The sequence below is a fragment of the Rhodnius prolixus genome, unplaced genomic scaffold (genome assembly GCF_049639745.1).
Source record: "Rhodnius prolixus isolate KJV_2025 unplaced genomic scaffold, Rpr scaffold_12, whole genome shotgun sequence".
Lineage (NCBI taxonomy): Eukaryota > Metazoa > Arthropoda > Insecta > Hemiptera > Reduviidae > Rhodnius > Rhodnius prolixus.
The window spans coordinates 9,186,244-9,205,000 of NW_027411635.1; the positions used below are offsets into that span (position 1 = coordinate 9,186,244).

At 34.9% G+C, this 18,757-nt stretch overlaps 1 protein-coding gene across 1 annotated transcript in view; it reads left to right on the plus strand.

Moving 5' to 3' along the window:
- The first annotated feature begins 1,785 nt into the window (after positions 1–1,785).
- The window catches only part of LOC141461660 (uncharacterized), an 88,761-nt gene continuing 71,789 nt past the window's right edge, over positions 1,786–18,757 (plus strand). Inside the window, exons 1-2 of the mRNA XM_074142871.1 lie at positions 1,786–2,048; positions 17,911–18,156. Of these exons, the coding sequence (XP_073998972.1) occupies positions 1,927–2,048; positions 17,911–18,156 (368 nt within the window). The 5' untranslated portion in view covers positions 1,786–1,926. The remainder of the gene's footprint in view (positions 2,049–17,910; positions 18,157–18,757) is intronic.

The window sequence follows — 18,757 nt, forward strand, 5'->3', positions numbered from 1 at the left end:
GAGCAGGAAATATCAGTACGATGTTTGTGCGAAACATCGAACTCACGTTTCTCATTATATTTATTCAATTGTTGCTTACAAGTATTCAATTTGTTTTCAAAGAATCTTTAAATATTGTTATAGTAATTTAATAAAACTAAAATATTTAACTGTAACTGTAACAATGCGTCTTACAACTTGATTTATTTCCTTCGTAAACTGGCCATCTATACCCTAATATGTAGTATTGGTATATCTAAAAAGAGAACCACTGTATTGTGTAAAAATGAGTATTAGTAAATCGGTTATTGATGTTATGAGCTGACTTTGAGTAAATCAAAACTGGTTGAACTGATTCTTCTGGTTGAATTATTTTTTTAACAAATTATTATTGTCATATTTGTTGTTACAGCTAACTAGTGTTGCCAACTGCCCTTTTTTTTTGGAAAGGACAGTCCTTTTTTAACCTGGTTGTCCTTGTCTTTTCTTAAATTAGGAAAGGACGCCTTTTGTTCTTTTTTCTGATGTTGTTCATACAAATCTAATTTATTTTATTGTATTTTTGATTTAAGTTCTGACTTCTGAGACTTCTTCATTTGGCGTGTTGTTTTTTTCTGTTCTAACTGAACCGAATAGGTCAAACAGGTTATTGATGTAACGATGAACTTTTCATGAATAAGTATGTAAGATATAAATGTACCTAAGGCCAGATTACAGACGTGGGGAGAGGGGACTTTTTCCCCGGGGCGCTGAATATACCTAATTTTTTTAGGGTGTCCTTTTTTGCAACCCTACGTGCTAACTAAATATCAATTTAAGACTTCCTGAGTTCATTTTTGCACATTTTTAAAAATCACTTCTTCGTACTCAGCAGGGGGAGGCATTAATGCTGTATGTAGTTTACGTTATATGGCTCAATGTAATGTCTTATTTATAATATGTTTTCAATGTTTTCTATTTATAAACTATTCTACTCGAATAGCGACGAATATTTCTGAGGAGAACTTAAAATCTAAAAAAATCTGGGGAAATTATTATTATTTTATCTAACAGTGTTACCAGTTAACGTTTTAATCCAAATTATAGGTTTTAAGTAAATGAAATTACGATAAAGGAAAGAAAGTTGAGTTAGTATCGAGATATCAAATAATGGTAATGAGCGAGGAAGCTAACAGCTGGCAGAAAGATGGGTCTATTGTATAAGTCAGCAGGAAAGGGTTCTTTGCTTTGTAAGCGCAATTTTGTCATGTGCATGAGTTTATTAATAAAATGTGTGCGTTAGAGAGTGTAGAGGGTGCTTTTTTCTTATACAATGAATTTCTGTTTAAGCATTTGTACGTGATTTGTGATTTCAGTTCCGGTTTTTTGATTGCAAATAAAACGGTATATAAATTTGAAATTAAATGGTCTATGGTTTAGGGGGATTTTGTAATATATCGGTTTAGGGTGGTTTAAAAAGTAGCTCTTAGTCTTTTGAGCTTTGGGGTGGGACCGTTTTGTGTAGCTTTACCTAGGGGGAGAGGGCCGTTATAGAAGGCGTGGCCAGAAAATGGAGGACTAATAGTTTTACTATTGGCTAGCTCAGATCTAGGAGGGGAAATTGTTTTATTTAAGAAAGTGCCTGAATTGAACCAGTATAGCATTGGAAGCGGTTAGTTCAGTCAGTGTCAGGGGGATCTACCTCTAAAAAAATAGGCCACGCCTTCTTATAATAAAACGCCCCTTTCTAAAATTCAAAAAATAAAAGAGATCCTCCTATTAATTTCTTATTCTGTGTGTATGTGTATGATTTGTCCGTAAAGCAGAAAATCCACCTCTCCACACTGTATAGTGCTTGTGTAGCTAGCTACTGGGACCCCCACAGAGTTCTTGTGTACGGTCTGGTAGGTTGGATGGTTATGACAGTCTGTGCGTTTAGTCTCAAGTGTTTAGAGACATGAACGGCTCATGCCTCGACCCTCGCGGGAGACATACGGCGACCAAAAGCCACCATACTCTTATATATCGCTTACAGCAATGGCAATTTGGAGTTCACCAGATAAGATGTTACCTTTAGCTGATATATACAGGTAAAATAACAATAATATTAATAAACAACTTAGATCAGCGGTCCCAAAACTTATTTTTTACGCTGAACCTGTGCACGATGTTTCAGAAAACATGAAAACCTTACTAGATATTGAAAAACTGAAGTAAAATGTTGTAAATTTTCAAATAATTTTATTTTAATAAATGAGATTGAAAGTGAACAGATTTAAAAATTAAAATTGAAGTTTATTTCATTCTTAAAACCTAGAAAATATCTGATTTGAAGCAACACAAGACTTTTATTACAATTCCATTGTTCAGATACTTACATTCCCTTCAAAATCCAAATTTTAGAAACATATACTAATTTCCACTAATATTATACAATTAGCTAAGTAATACAACACCTGAAATGAAATTTTAGAGAGAAGGTTAATATTCCCTATTAGTATTGCCCTAATACGAATTTTACTAGCAAAATGTTAGCAATAAAAATTGATAGGCTGAAGTAAATGATACACATTAAAATTTTAAAGTAAATCGATTGAGCAATTTTCAAGAAACTCCCAAAAAAAGTGAAAAATTCCAAATGATACCACCGGTTCGAGAATTTTCTTCGATCTCAGAATTCTATCGATTCACTTAAATATTCTTAAATTGGTAAGATGGTCTTTCGTCAAATATGTTGAAAATTACTTATTACTGGTCTTGTTTTCTGACAGTATGTTGATTTTTATAATTTTTGGCCATTCTTACAGTAATAAGAGAACAGCTTAAAGGTGGGCCGTTTGGTGTTGTGATACCCAGATAAATATCAAGGTGTCTTCCAAAATGAATGAAAGGTCGCGGGCGCAATGACACATGAGATCACTTGGGCTTCGGGGATAAGTTTGGCCAATATTGTTGGGCAAATTCTCTATTGTGTTTTGGATGAGTCCGGTCCGTTTCGATTTTAAAGAAATGATTTTTTGGGTAACGTACAAACGGATGAGCTGGTTAAATCTAAAGCGCTGTAGTTTCATTCTTCCAGGACTTCTTAGTGGATCAGTTCTGTAGGCAGACTAAAATGTTTATTCGAAATTTGTCCAAGGTTAGTAAAATTTGAAATGTTTTCTTTGAAAACCAGCTGGTTCCCTCACTGGGCATTGTGGTTTTAAGATTTTTACAAAATTGGGCTGGAACACTTTCTTTAGATTTAAAAGGAACGTAATGGCTGGCTTTACGTCAAACTACCAAATTAGCTATCGTGAACGAAGGCGACTATCCTTTATTATAAATTTTTCATATTAGCTATTATAATCATATATTAATCTTTGTTAATATTGTTAAGTGATAGGGCCGCATGTTAATCTAAAATTGTACTTTAAAGCAAAGTCTACACCAATACCATTTCCAGAAGCATTTACTGAGCTATAAACGTAGCAAAATAACTGTTTAATTTTATAAATTGTAATGATATTCGTCATACAAACTGATGTGCAAAACCTGTAAATAATAATGATAAAAAAAAAAAAAATCCATTAATGTTCTTTTTATTATGGAATACTCAATACCATTAATTGTTCCAAGTCATTAAAAATTCAAAAGAGGTTAATTCATTAAATTTGCATGAACGGAATATAAGAATAGGACAATACAATTTAACCTCAGAAAAAATCTAGCTTCATTAAGAAAAGTCTATTTAACCATTTAACAGTATTGTCGCTGCTCTAGATTTGATAACTTAATTTAGCCTGTTGGTCTTTGATAAAATAGGTGTTTTTCAAACGATCTATTTTGTTTCCCGTACAATGGAGCTAGCTCAGAGTTCTAGGTATCGAAAACAAGCTCGTACTAACCTACCGATCGTGACTCATTCATACTCTACACGAATGAGGTTAGCACTATTTCCTGCAGATATTACTGAAAACGTGGCCATGCATTTCCTGGTAGCAGAACCTATGACGCAAAAGATCGGCATCACATTGTCTTTGTAAGTGACGGAAGGGGAGTAAGGAAACCTGAAGATAACCTGTAGAGTTTCGTAAGATCCACAAAATAAGTGCAACCTTCACCCTAAATGTCACCCGTACGTCTTTTGTTAGCTATTTCTGGAAGTTGTGGTGTATTGCGCTAACTTAGTCACTTGTCTTGTCCACATTCTCTTCCATTTGATGATGAGGGAGAGCGTATCCTGGATTCATCGGTGAAAAGATTTCTTCTTGATGAATTATTATACCAAATCAATTAGTTAATGGGAAAATCCTGGCTAATTTAGTAATCTCAGGGGGACAAAAAATGATTAGACCAAATTCCTGCTGTTCCTGAAGACAAATAATAGTTTCTTACGGTTACTGGCTGTCTCTCCTCAAAATAGCCAAGGTATTTGGTGTCTTAGTTGTATTCCAGTTTCTCTATTCCACTTATGGCAATGTGAGGGGCTTGTCCTCCAACATTCTAGTATCTTTGGCGAGCTCCAAGTAAAAGATTAGTGAAGTATGGGACAGCAATCCGTCGAAACATCTATTTTTGACAATGCCCAACTGGCTAAATGAAACCACATCTAGAACGCAACCATGTAAAAGGTGAAATAAGGATTTTTTGTTTTGTTTTGCATTTCTTTTAATTTCTATAAATTACATAAAAAGTGGATTAAAAAACAAAAAATTAATGTCTTTCATTCCATTTGTTAAAATTTAACGAATTAACCACATTTTTATAAGTTTAAACAACAATGAAATTTATGGAGTCCTTCACAATACAAATGTTTTAATGGATATTTTGCAGTTTATGTTACATTTTATGAGACTGTTTCGAATTAACTCTTTAAGAATTAGAGCTAATTTTAATTTAACTTTCATATCCTTCTGGCAGGAATTCTTTGATTCTTCTTTTACAAAACAATAGAAAAAAGAAAAAGATTTGAACACTATTTCCATATCTTATCGTTAATACTCTGGAAAATAATTTTGAAACATACTTCTCCATTTTTATAGCCGAGCGGACAGAGGCAAGGTCCGTCTTAGATGTATTTGCGGACTGGGTTCGATACCTGGTCTAAGCGCTGGGGTTTATTTATTGGTTAATGTGAGAAGTTAATAGTTGAGTACTAATTGCCACTTTTGCCATCTTATTTAGATAGTTGAACGCAAAGCACGCCTAAATTTTCCGCACTTTGTATAAAACATAAACATTAAATTTTATCACAGAATACGGGTTCATGTACACAATAAATTTTGGAATTCGGGCCCAATTGAAGCATTATTTCATATCAGCATCATTGTGTGAAACTCTTCATAAAAATACAAATGATTTGAGATTTTTTTTTTTTCAATTAAAGGCGCGTTAACAACTGAGGCTATTTGCGCCCGGAACATTTTCTTAGTGCTCTGCCTGCCTCCATTAATGTGCTTGTAAGAACCTCCTAGGAAGAGAAAATCTAAGGGCTACCTGCTGGACTCAAACCCGGTGAAAATGATTTTAGATTCAAAAAGCTAATTGTTACTAGCGAGGAAAATCACACATTACTCCCAAGTATAGTAAGACCGGTTTGTATTTCTGTCCCTCAAAAGTGAAGATAAGCGAGAAAGTTGATATTTTACGAGTGGGTGGAATTTTGAAGGTGTGGTGCACTTTGAGTTTTAAATAGTCTACAGTCTGAGAAATTTGGAAGTTAGGAGGGCTGTCAGGAAAGGCGATCTATCTTGAAAGTTTGGCAAAGTCTGGGCATCAATGTTCTCTTGAAATCCAACTTAAGAGTTTTAAGAGTAGCTGCGGATGGACACTGATACTTGAACAAGCACCAGAAATCTTTCAATCGGGTTAGAAGTGCCTCAATTTGCTAGGAATAGGCCTTGCAAGATATTGGAATGGTGTCTAAAAGTTTGTAGAAATTGTACCCTCGGCAAAAGGCAAATGAAGTGTTCCAAACACTGCTTAAAAATCATAAGTGATTTTCTGTTAAAAAAATCAAAACTAATTGTCACTTGCGCTAAAAGTCGGCAGCCTAAGACAAGCCATTCAAAAAACGGGGTTTTTCATGGCCAATCTGCTCTTCTTGTACCTCGAAGGAAACGTTTTGTGTGAAAAGTCCATACTCTGCTCATGATGGAACTCAAGAAAGTGTGTTTACATTCAAGTTGGTTCCCAATGAGCGAGCCATTTCATATCTCTGCACTCTATTCGACAAAAATAGGATAAGGTTCATGCTGTTCTTGCTGAAAATACCGCTCTATGGTCTAGAGAGGAAATAACGTTCTACAGCGTGTCTTCATTACCCTGCTTTTGGACCAAAACCTTTCTCCTTTGCTCTACCATTTCCGATCATGGCTCGCTTTTCGCGGAGTAAAGATTTTTAGGCAGTAGAAGAGGTGAAAGGAGGTTCCCAAGGGTAAAATTTTAGATCGTAGAAAATGATTCAAGTGAGGGATATGATTCTTGTGGTGGTTATATTCAGTTGTGATTACAATCAGGCGATTGTAAAGGCTCCTTCTTAATTGGGTTTTGGTTATTTGGTTAGGTTAGGTTATTATTTGGTTTAGGTTAACAGTTTCTATTCTATAGTTAACTGAGGTAGAATCCTTGTCTATGCAGTATCTTCTCTAATTTATTTCTTTTGTCTATTGATATTTTCGCTGTCGATAATCCAGGGTTTCTTTCAGATAAATCTTCGGTGACAACACAAGTTGGATGCAGTATTTTCCTTTCTATTATTCAAATATTTCTCGCGTGTTTTTTTCTTTGTTTTTTTTTCCAAATATTGCGAATCTGTCACTAGTGCACTCTGACTATGCAAGCAGTCGTTGCTGTTAATCTTTCATAATAAATTTGTGATTCGGAAAACTGATTTTGATTTACGTAAATATGGTATTTTTTGGGGTATTTTGTGCCGAGAATGTAATGTTTTTTTTTGGAGGTCCCAAAATGATTCATTGACCGTTTCTACAATGCTTATAGATAACCAATAAAATGAGTACCTTTTTATTTTTAGTTCTGCTCGGCCTGCTGGTAAATTGCATTGTTTTGTGCTGCATTGTAACTTGTTGATACAATGTTCTTATAGGTTGTTTTTATTTTGATTATGGTTATGAGATTTTGTGGATAGAAGTTTCTTTCTATAATTTGTTGAGCATACCTTATTGCTTCATCGGTGAACTCAGTTCTGAAATTTTTGCCGTTGTTTGAGTTTTATAAATTTATTTGAATTTAGGAGCGAATTAAGTTTGTTACGAGATCCTGAGCACTTTAAAGTTTTGGTGCCACTTATATTGTACTAATTGAAAATATAAAATAATTTATCGAAATTAAACTCACAAATGTTACAGTAATATAGAAAATGATATTTGTTTTTGGAGACTAGCACTTTATTTATATTTGAGAAGTTTTCACCTCAGACTCTCTAAATTAATTTCAAGTAACTCATTTTCTTCTCCGTAATGATGAGAAATCTAGCCTAATTTGTTGTATAGTTGTTCTGACTGAAGTTTTAATAAATATCATCCTAGAATCTGTGATGAAAACCAATGTCTACATTTGGAAAAGTATCGTCAATATTGTTTTTTATAATTATTTTATAAAGTTGAGCAAGACTTAATCTTAAATTCAAACTTCTACCTAAACTGCTACTCTTAATGACAATAACTCATTAAAACTAGCAAAACGCACATCTAGATTAAATTCTGAATCGAATGATACCTTATTCATCCAAATCGAACCATTCCTTAATGTACATTAGATATGTAGAAATGTTAGTCAGAGATTTCAGTCATATGTTCTGACTTTTTGCTGGTGAAAACTTCAGTTTTTGTACATTTTTTTTTTTTGGTTTATCTCAGAAGAACTTTTTAGTCAAATTTTGGTTTGGTTAATATTTTTGAAGTTGTAAAAACAATTAATTTAAAATTCGACCTTTCTAATTCATTTAACTTTAATCAATCTTTATCTTCCATCTAGTTTTAAAATACATTTTTGTAATGATTACTTCACCCGTGTTTTTTTATAAATAGGGCTGCGAGCTGTACTTTTTAAGTATTCGGTTGCTATATTCTGTGTGCCACGTCGCTTGAAATGTTCTAAAAATGGTAGCTTATTACCATTATTTCAAGATCTGAAGCGTCCGGTGTTTTTTCTAGTACATTGCTGGTCTCTATATAGTGTTCTCTCGTTACAGACAACTTTGTAGTGAGCTGGAAGAAACTTCTAGCGAGATCTCATCGCGGGAAACCACTAGGCTAACTTCTGATTGCTAATCTCTTCCTTGGTAGCTTATTGTAGAACCTCTACTTCGTATGTAGTATGTAAATGGTATGGTTTGTTATAACTGTTGAGTGTATTTACTGTGTAGTTCAAGGATGAGCAACACGCGGCCCGCCAAGCATTTCTAAAATTGAATTTATTTTATCGACTTTCTCCCATCGATATATTGTTATAAAATTAATTATAATAAAATGGTAGTACATACTAAACAGAAATATTTTTTTATGGCGAGTTACTTGTCGACGACGTTTTTAATCATGCAATACGAACGCGCCGCGTCTGCGCGATTTTTTTGTGACGAGATAACACTTGTCGGTGACTTGTTCAAACATGCAATACGGACGCGATGCGTTTCGTACGAAGTTTCGTAAATTATTAATAAGAGTTAATCTATGTAAGGCCCGCCAAAAAAAAATAAAATTTAAATTGGCCCATTGATTAAAAAGGTTGCTCACCCCTGGTGTAGTTAGTGTAGTGATTTTCGGAACGATTGCTATTGTTTCATCAACGTAAATTTTGGTAATTGGTATACTGTAGGGGAGTTTTTAAGTCCTGTCCATTAGAAGAAGAACTAGCATCACGAAGCTAGCCCAGCCCAGACACGATTGTCCAGCCCTAACATCTGTTTAAATACTCCACTGTCGTACGAAAATTATCCCCCTATTGTAAATTATTTTCATGATTTCCAATGTTTCTTAGGATTTCTGTCTTTGTTTTATTAGGTGCCATTTGCTGTTTGTACTTTCTGTGATGATTGTGTATGGTTTGTAATTATTTAAATATATTTTTGTACCAAAAATATATAAATAATATAAAAAAAAAGTTTCCCTGCATTCTGCATCCTTCAAATCTTAAGCTTTCCGCATATCATTTTTATGAAGATTATAATGTATTGTACATTGGCACTTCATGTCTGTATTTATTGTATATATTTATAATAAAGATTTATTCATTATTTTCTTAATATCTTAGACTAGCGTTTCCCAACCTGTGGTACGCGTACCACTGATGGTACGCGAGTTGCTGGTTGGTGGTACGCGAAAAATAATCCATAATGGCGGACATAAAAAATTAAAGCATAAAAATATCATAGATTTTTTTTCCTATGATACATAAACATGATTTTAATTAATAATATTATACAGTAAAGTTGTTAATATGTACAGCAATAAGGTTGGTCTGTCTCAAGATAAACGAGAAAATATAATAGCACATTTAATAGGATGAAAATTGTCTTTCATCGAGTATTTTCCCAAAACCCGAAAATACATAATGATAATTGGTTTTCAAACCCCTTCTATAAAGAAAATTTAGGAAATGCTTCATCATTATCGATAAAAGATAAAGAGAATTTAATAGAATATACATGTGACAGAACTTAAATGATAACTATGTAAAAATCTGCTTAAAAAGACTGATTGTAATGAGTAAGCTCTATCCAAGCAACATTACATTGAAATGCTTAAAAGAAATTAATTTAGAAGATTTGGGCACAAATATAATAATCCTAAAGAAGAACTTTGTAAATTAATTAATAATTTTGAAGAAAATATACTTGTGCAATTTTTAATTATTTAAAAAAAGTTTTAAAACTATGATCTTACACTTCACAAAGTTTATAAAGTGAACATGAACTTGAACTACTTTGTAACAGATCCATTGTATCTCTATACAAATAAAGATAATAATAATAAAATAACACACTCGGAGTAACAAATTTCACAAAATACAATCATTTTTATGAAGTGGTACAATTTAGCATGATGTATTACCAAGTGGTACCAACGCGAGCCAAAAAAGGTTGGGAAACGCTGTCTTAGACTAACGCCATACTCTTTGCTAAACCTAAACCCATTCTGCACAGACAAGTTTGGCACAGCAATATTCTGTTCCCGTGGTCTACCCTTGTCAAGTATCTTCGGCTTAACATATGATCAGCACAAAGTGAATTCTAGTAAACTGACCACAAGACTACTCTTTAATTTAATCTCACGTGACTCGAAGCTAACTGAACAAGGACAAACTCCTGCTTTGACAAAATGGTCATCAGCGCTGATGTTATTCAGTCTGGATTCTGATCTTTAAGTAGTAACATCAAGAAACTCCAAGACAACACAGAACAAATCTCTCTAGATTCTCCACGAGGTGCGTGCTACTCGCTCCTTGAGAATGCTTCCATAATCTCCTGAACATTCTTTAATCCAAAAACCGTTTTGCTGAAATTCCTTTCCACTCTAGATGGTCACCCTTAATCCACACTGCCGCGAAATTGCCATTAACGGATCCTTCCATTTCTTACAGACACAAAAGAATTAAACATATCCTTCTCTAACTTTCTCTTCTAGCTGCAGATTTTTCTATCCTTTTCCTCGCTACATATTTTATCCTTGCCCTAAGCATCCCCTTAAAATGCAATGAAGGTTAAAATGTAAATTTGCATTGGTACTTCATCTTTGTAATTAATTGTAAATATTGAATAATGTAGTTTATGAATCTATCTCTATTATTTCTCAGATTATTGGTTTTGAGATTTCAAATAATAATTCGTTAACGGAATTTACCGTTTTGCATATTCGTCTTTCGCTATCTCAATATACATATATTTTTTAATTTGACCTTTGCGAGAGCAATCGTAGAGCTAAGAAGTTTATTTTTCCATTCGCTCCATTATGTTACCACAATCGTTACTACGTATATCAATATTTACAATAAATAATTAATTTTCTTAAACAAAAAAAGATATATTTATAAGTAAGTAAGAAAATGAAACTTGCCAGTTTGATTAAAAATTAATAATGATAATAAAATACAAATTACATATCTTATAGATTATAATAGATTTTATGAAATCTATAAAAAATTTGCGTGCTTCTGATACATTAGATTCTTCTTCTCCATCTCACAGTTGCTTCCATTGGTCAATTCTGTTCTAATGTGGCTACCTCGTGCTGCTACATATCTGCTGCAGTGGTAAAATGATGTGGTCTACGCTTTGAACCGTTGCAACATCAAATGGGCTTTGCTTTTTTTTTGCGTGATTATTTTTTAATAAAAAGGTGTAAATACCGTGGCCCATTCGAATCTTTATTGCTTAATGGATGCACTCAAGCCTGTACTTTGTTTTGGGTTAAAAATTCTCTCCACAAAACGCTCCATCTTTGGTTATAACCAAATTTGCTGCCCTTCTCTTGAAAAAAAAATCCTTCTTACAGCTGGCCAGAAATTTAGTTCATTGGTAGCTTTGGTAAAGGTAATCTCCATATCTTCATTATCAATGCCGTAAGATTAATATTAAGATTCTAATAGGGCGGCCTTTAAGGCTTACGCCACTGCGACCTCTTTGGATCTATTGTGGCTCCCCTCACTCTAAACCTCGCCCTCCAGACCCGTCCGTTTAATCAGACTTTTAATTCTGGAGAGCTGTCTCTTGGGTAAAGCTTACCAGGCCTTGGTTTTTCCTCCCCGAGAAGTAACATCCTTAGCCACAGACAAGCCCCTCACACTGACACAACACCAGTGCAGTGCCGTTTCCTCCTCTTCCTATAACAAAGGCTATCATCTGCCAGATCCCATGCGATGCATGTGTTTTCTGAGCCTGCAGTGGCCAGGTTAATAGGCCTACAATTATCCTTATAGCCCCACGGTCTTGACGGATTAAATCTGCAGTCAGCGAATAGCCTGTTATGAACTCCTTCGCCTGTCTCTGCCCTGTGATAGCAAGCCACCACTCCTGAGTCCTAGTCTGCACCCATAGTTTAATGGCCTCAGTCTTAAGGGCACTTGGAGACCCCAAAATAGGGCTCCGGGCCAACGAAGTGTCCCGCAGAGCCTTCCCGGGCCAATAAATCTGCCACTTCGTTTCCTTTATGTCCTGAATGACCAGGTACCCAAACCAGAAAGATGCCTTTAAGTAATGAACAGTTAAAAATTATATGTCTTCGACCGCTACAAGGGTTGTATGAATTGTTGGGATTTTATTGTATCTTGCTATACAGCTGTCTTTATTTATGAGAACTGTGTTCATATCCAAAATATGGATTTCAATGAAATCCAATTGAGCACTTAAAGCTCCTTTTGACTGTTTTCACGACCATTTTTTAGCCTATTGTCCCTCAAACACGATACTCTCATCTTTATAGACCACAAATCGCCGCACCCGTACGTTCAGCGTAGATTCTTACTTTATGACAGCAGTTTTCTTCGTCATCATCCGGCCACACTATTTTATTTCTGAGTATCTCCAGTATCTCAAAATTTAGATAGATGTGGGTCTTCGCCTCTGATCTAAGAAATGTGATAAAATGGGATTGGAAATAAATGATGGGTCCTTTCTTCATATTTCGCTCTTTGCCGATGACCAGGTAGTCATCGTGCAGTATACTCATAACTCCCTACACCTTTATGTGTACCAGACTGGTAGAAGAATACGAGAGGTGGAGGACTCAAGGTGAATTTCCAAAAAAAGTGAATATATGATCACGGATGGAGGATGTCTAATAATTGGAAATAAAAATATAAGAAATGTGGATCATTTTAAATACCTTGGGTATTGGTACTTAGAACTGAATGGATTCTCCAAAAAAGATATATTAAGAAGGGTTCCTGAGGCTATTGGCTATTCTAAATCCAGTATTATGGAGCAAAAATATTTTTAACAGCACCAATAAGAACAATTAAGAGTATAATGCTCTATGGGTGCGAGACATGGTCAGTTGGGTCACAAGATCAGAAAAAACTGGTAGCCACCGAAATGGTCTTCTGGCGCAGATCTGCGAGAAAATCCCGAAGAGAAAAAGTAACAAATGATAAAATCCAGGAGATTATGAATGTCCAGAAGTCGGTACTAGAAGTTATCTGTGAGAGAGACGACTCCAGTGGTTTGGCCATGTTGAAAGAATGGTCCCCAGAAAGATTGTCCCAACAGGTTTTGGTTTGGAAACTGAATGGTAGAAAGAGGAGAGGCCGACTGAGTCTTGCTTGGAGGTCTGTAGTCGATGGAGACTTGACAGGCCATCGATTGACGGAGAGTAATGCCGAGGATATGGTTTATTGGTGACGAGATTTGGGAAAAGTGTCTCTAGTTACTGAATGGCAACGGTTAATTTAAGTCCCGTTGGGTGTGCTGCTTATAACTTCGTTCTCTTTCTGTAAATAAATGTACAACTTGTATTAGAAAGGTTTTTTTTGTTTTAAATCCGATAAGGGCACCTTTAAGTGAGGACCTGGTGGGTAGATCCCCTCTAAAGTGCCTCTTTCTGTACAATGTACGGTCCTATCACTTAGGTATTATTAAAGGAAGGTTAAATAGATGGCTAAAATTCCGAATTTGATGCAAAATTTCCTTTACACGTCCCTTTGCTAAACGGGTTGTTCACTTTTTGGAGATTTTAATTGGAAAGTGGCTCCCAGGAGTATCTTTAAATTTCTTGTATACGCATACATCTACGAGGTGTGGCTACTAAATAACGAGACTATTGCTGTAAAACATTTTATTTTAAATTTATACATATTTAGTTATTATCACCTTCAATATACACCCCTCCCCTATCCCTACAACACTCCATGTGAATTTACCATTGTTCAGAACAGTGCTAGAAGTCTTTTTCTGTGAGCTCCTGCATGACGCGTGCCGCTTTTGCTTTCACAGCTTCAATGGACTGAAATCCAGTGTATCCTTTTAATGCAGATTGGACTTTGGGGAACAGATAAAAGTCACATGGGGTCAGGTCAGGCGAATAAGGGTGGATGGCCTAAAATTGGGATGTTGTACTTGGCTAGAAACGTCTTGACGTCGTGAGCCGGCGCGTTGTCTTGATGGAGAACCCCGTGACTTGTTCTTCCAATAAATCGGGTCGTTTTTTTTCCTTCCTCTTTCACGGAGTTGAGCAAGCACCTCACGGTAGTAATGTTGATTAATTATAATCGATATTTTCATCCTTTTCGGTCTCAAAAACTTGCGCACGTGATTAATATTCATCGCCATAAACTTCTTTTAATAAAAGATAAGTTTCAGTAGCGGTTTCACCAAGTTTCATGTGAAATTTCACGACAATTTAGTTGCTCTACTACATGTGTAGTATCATGTTTTCGGCAAAACGAAACACAACACTTCTTACACAAACGGACGGTTCAGGTCAGACTGATTTTCTCTACAAAACAAGTGAGACGCTGCAATCGAAAGAGAAGGCTTTACGCTGCACAGCTGTCGGTCGTTAGGGATTTGGCGCATGCATAGTTCTTCTATAGCAGCATCAGTCTCGTTATTTAATAGCCACACCTCGTATTCACCACTTTTCTAATAAAATTAATTTTTAGGCAGTTCCTGAGCAGTAACTAGAGTAGCCTTCCCTATATCGTTACATTTCAGTATAATGTACGGCTTTGCAAACTATTTGTGGTTGGTAATAATTAAATAGAGTTAGAACATAGGGATTGTCGTTTTCACTCAGTACTTTTAGGTTCAACTCAATTACTATCTATATAGCATAGATCTTTCCATTAAACTTAACCGGAAATAAAAAAGGGGTAGCTTAATAAGGAAGTTTGTTGGTTAAACAATATAATGTAGGCCTGACGTAAGGGGTGGTTGCACTTAGAGTAATGATAGAGTTATTACCTTGGGTAATGAGGTCTTATTATTGTGAATTCTTTTAGTTGGGAATGACAGATGTTAGGTACCTATTTTAGGACAAATCATGACATATTTCTAGACAGTAAAAAATAATTGGGTAAATTGCAAACCAAAATGACATGTTTTTTTAAGTCTTAAAAAAAAATGAAATCTTTGTTTTATTAACTTACATGAATGTTTGTGCCATTGTGATTGTACTGCTGTAAGAGATCTTTCTACCAGCTGTTGGTACCGTTAAAGGAAAGACATGAGAATAACCAAGTTGTTGGAAAAAACGCAAGGGAAATTCTATTTATTTAGAGTTATGAAGTTAACTTTGCAAAATAAAAGGATTAATTTGGGATTGGGAAATGTCAAATATTGTTCTTATTTTTAAAAAGCAGGATTCCTGCAGGAAAATGGTGAATCAAGGGAGGCACAACCTTTCTGAGCTTAGATGAGTAGATTATAAGTATAACTTCCTCTACAGGAAAAAAGTAATGTAAAGTTCTTGTTGCAGTACAAATGATTTGGTTTTTGCTTTAAAGTTAAATTTGTGTGAAGTACATAGTGTACAACAAAGCGGTTTATCTATGCTTTATTAACCTTTAAACCTTTAGGCCAGACAAGTCAGTATCTTAAGGCAAGGTTGTACCAGCATCAGTATGATTGTAAGACGAAAAAAGACGACTATTCCACCGCGCTACTTAGACACCACATGGACAACAAACATAATTTTGACTTTCAGAATGTGACAGTACTCGATAGGGAAAAGAACCAATACAAACGTAACTTTCTAGAAATGTGCCACATAGTGAAACAAAACAACACAGTAAACTTTAGAACAGACACGTCGAATTTGGCCAATTGCTACAATTTTATTATTAAAAAATAAATAGATATCCAGATTTTGTACATAATTATTGCTGGGTTTTGTTAAATTTACTTCTAATCTTTTGGTTATTTGTTATTTAGTTCATAAGGGTTATTTGGTTTCTCCTGTGTTTTGTTTTTAACGTTTTTTTGTATTCTTTTCCAATATTTATTTTATTTACGCTTTTGTTGTAATTACTCTATTGTATCTGTCCCATTGTAATTACCGAAATTCCCGTGTAAGTCCCGCTATATCTGTACGAGTATATACATATACCTGCTTCTCCAGTTCTGGCTCTTAGTTTCTGTAACTCAACCAACCCGCATAGCCACGTAAGTTTCAATAATTATAAAGAATTTATTGTATTTTACTGTTTATTTTTGTATTACTGATTTTCTGTGTTACTGAATTGTTTGTATTTGTGTATTTGTAATATCCAGGCCCTGAAGAAGACAATATATTTGTCGAAACGTTGGCAAAAAGACGAGTTGTTTTATTTGACCGATTCCTCGCCAATCTTCAATTCCTAACTTTAAAAAGCTTTTGACAGGCAACCTTAACAATTGCTACTTGGTCATCCAGGAAATAAGAAAATGAATAATGCTCCTAATCTGAGGGATAAAAGCTCTTAACGGCAGGAGCAGAAATTCCCCCAAACCTTAAATCGTCCAAGTTTCTTTCTGTCGGATGTTTAAGACTCTGCAACTTCCTTAACACTACATTGCCAATCCGAAGTCAATTTGACTCTAAAAAAAAAAAATAGGAATGGTCTCTGTTTCCCCACATCTCATAGCTATCCCGAAATGCTCTTAGATATGCTATCCCCACTCTCTCACCATTTGATAGTCACGAGCTGAAGACCGTGGAATACTTAGTTTCCTTTTTGCAGATTAGTTTACTTGAATCATAGAAGTCATTTCGACTCCTGATTGGTAATATAAGTAGATTTTCTGTCATTAACTTGACTCCAGATTGCCTAAATGCTTATTTGCATTAAATTTACATAATTTTCATAGAAAGTATCAAGGCACAAAACAAAAAGCCTCTTTCTAGAATTGATTTTCTGTCCGAATTGTGGCAAAAACTTGCAGTGAATTGGGTAATTTCCGAACCGTGTCATCAGCGCACAGTAATTGAGAAAAAATAGTGAATGTAATTTTAAAAAATGAAAAAGTCCCTGATCAGAAGGCAGTCCAGTCAGGGTTCTAGAAAATACTGAAATTACTGCGATCCTAAGTTGAAGTTAATTCCTTCTGCGTGAAATGTTAAAGCCCGATTTGTGGACAGCGCCAAAATTTGGTTTTTCGTTCTTAATTCCTATTCTTTCTCATCCTTTAATGCAAATTTTATTATTAAAATTGAAATCAATTTAAAAAAAAGATAAAAATAAATTATGGAATCAATATGACTCCCACATTGGCAATAACTGACTAAGTTCGAGCATTGGCAATGCAGTGTTAATGATAAGGAAATCTAAAAATGGTAGCTGATTCAAGATCTGAAGCGTCCGGTGTTTTTTTCTAGTACATTGCTGGTCTCTATATAGTGTTCTCTCGTTACAGACAACTCTGCAGTAAGCTGGAAGAAACTTCTAGCGAGATCTCATCGCTAGAAACCAGTACGCTAACTTCTTATTGCTAATCGCTTCCTTGGTAGCTTACTATAGAACCTCTACTTCGTATGTATGTTAATAGTACGGTTTGTTTCAACTGTTGAGTGTATTTACTGTGTAGTTAGTGTAGTGTTTTAAGGAACGATTACTATTATGGAAGTAAGAGCTGAAGCAAGGAAGCCAAATTTGGGCTCTGGAAGTTACAGAATTTTCTGTTTTCGGAGATGATATAACGTGCGGATAGTGAAAAGTACGGAAACAAAATCTGAATGAATTTAATTCTCGTTATATTTTAACAGTAGAAGGAAACCTTACCTACAACTCTTCCGAAATTGCACTTAGTAAATGAAATTTATTATAAAAATGTTTCGAATGAAACTTACAGATCAAAGTGTAAGCAATAAGTCTACCAAGTTGAAAAAAATACTATCACAAAAAGTGAAAAATTTCTTTAGTAGAACCCATGATGCAACCTGCGTTGTCCTTACCTACCCTTTTACAATAGCTACATCATCAATTAAAACTAAAAAGAAAACAAAAAATAAAACAATGTGTTTTACTTATCTGTTACAGATTTATCTCGGAACGATTTCCGTACTATCGAAGGAATACGCAACGATGGCAGAATTCCTTAAGGCATAATCTATCCTTTAACGATTGCTTCGTTAAAGTACCCCGAAGGCCGGACAGGCCTGGTAAAGGCGCTTATTGGACATTACATCCAGCCGCATTGGATATGTTTGAAAATGGTTCGTTTTTAAGGAGGCGAAAAAGGTTCAAATTGCCGAAACCTAAGGAGCTAGAGGAGGCCGTTAAAAGGTGTGTAGTTGAACCATATTTTTTACACTTTTTTTTTTTACTGGTAGATAAGTGATAGGCCTAACATTGATTTACAGACACAGCTCGCTTTACAGAGATTAGAGACTTAACATACCATTCTTTAATACCCAAATTAAGTTCAGAAATTGTACTGTGTTACAGACAAAATTAACTAAGTTACAGACTATTCTCACAATTGCGTTGCTGTCAAATGCAAACAGTAATCTTACTGTTTAAGCAAACACTTTTACAAACAGTGCTGTTGTGCAAACAGTGCTTGTAAATAATCCCATATGGGCTCCAAAAAGATTGGCTAGTATTTTAATGTTAAGGGGTTGAACTATGTTGGAAGTTCGATTTAATATTTACATATCCCCTGAAATTACACAAACTAGTTTGATGACAAGAAATAATATTGAATGAAGAAACATGTCTACTCAATTCTAAGGGAAACTAGGACCAAAGCATGACTCCCTAATGTGTCTTAAGTCAGAGTACAATGTACAGATCTACCAATTGAATGATAAAGTGAACTAAAAAGTGCCAGTAAAGTCTCCCAAGACAGTACAATATGGTAGATCCACCACATATATTGTACGAG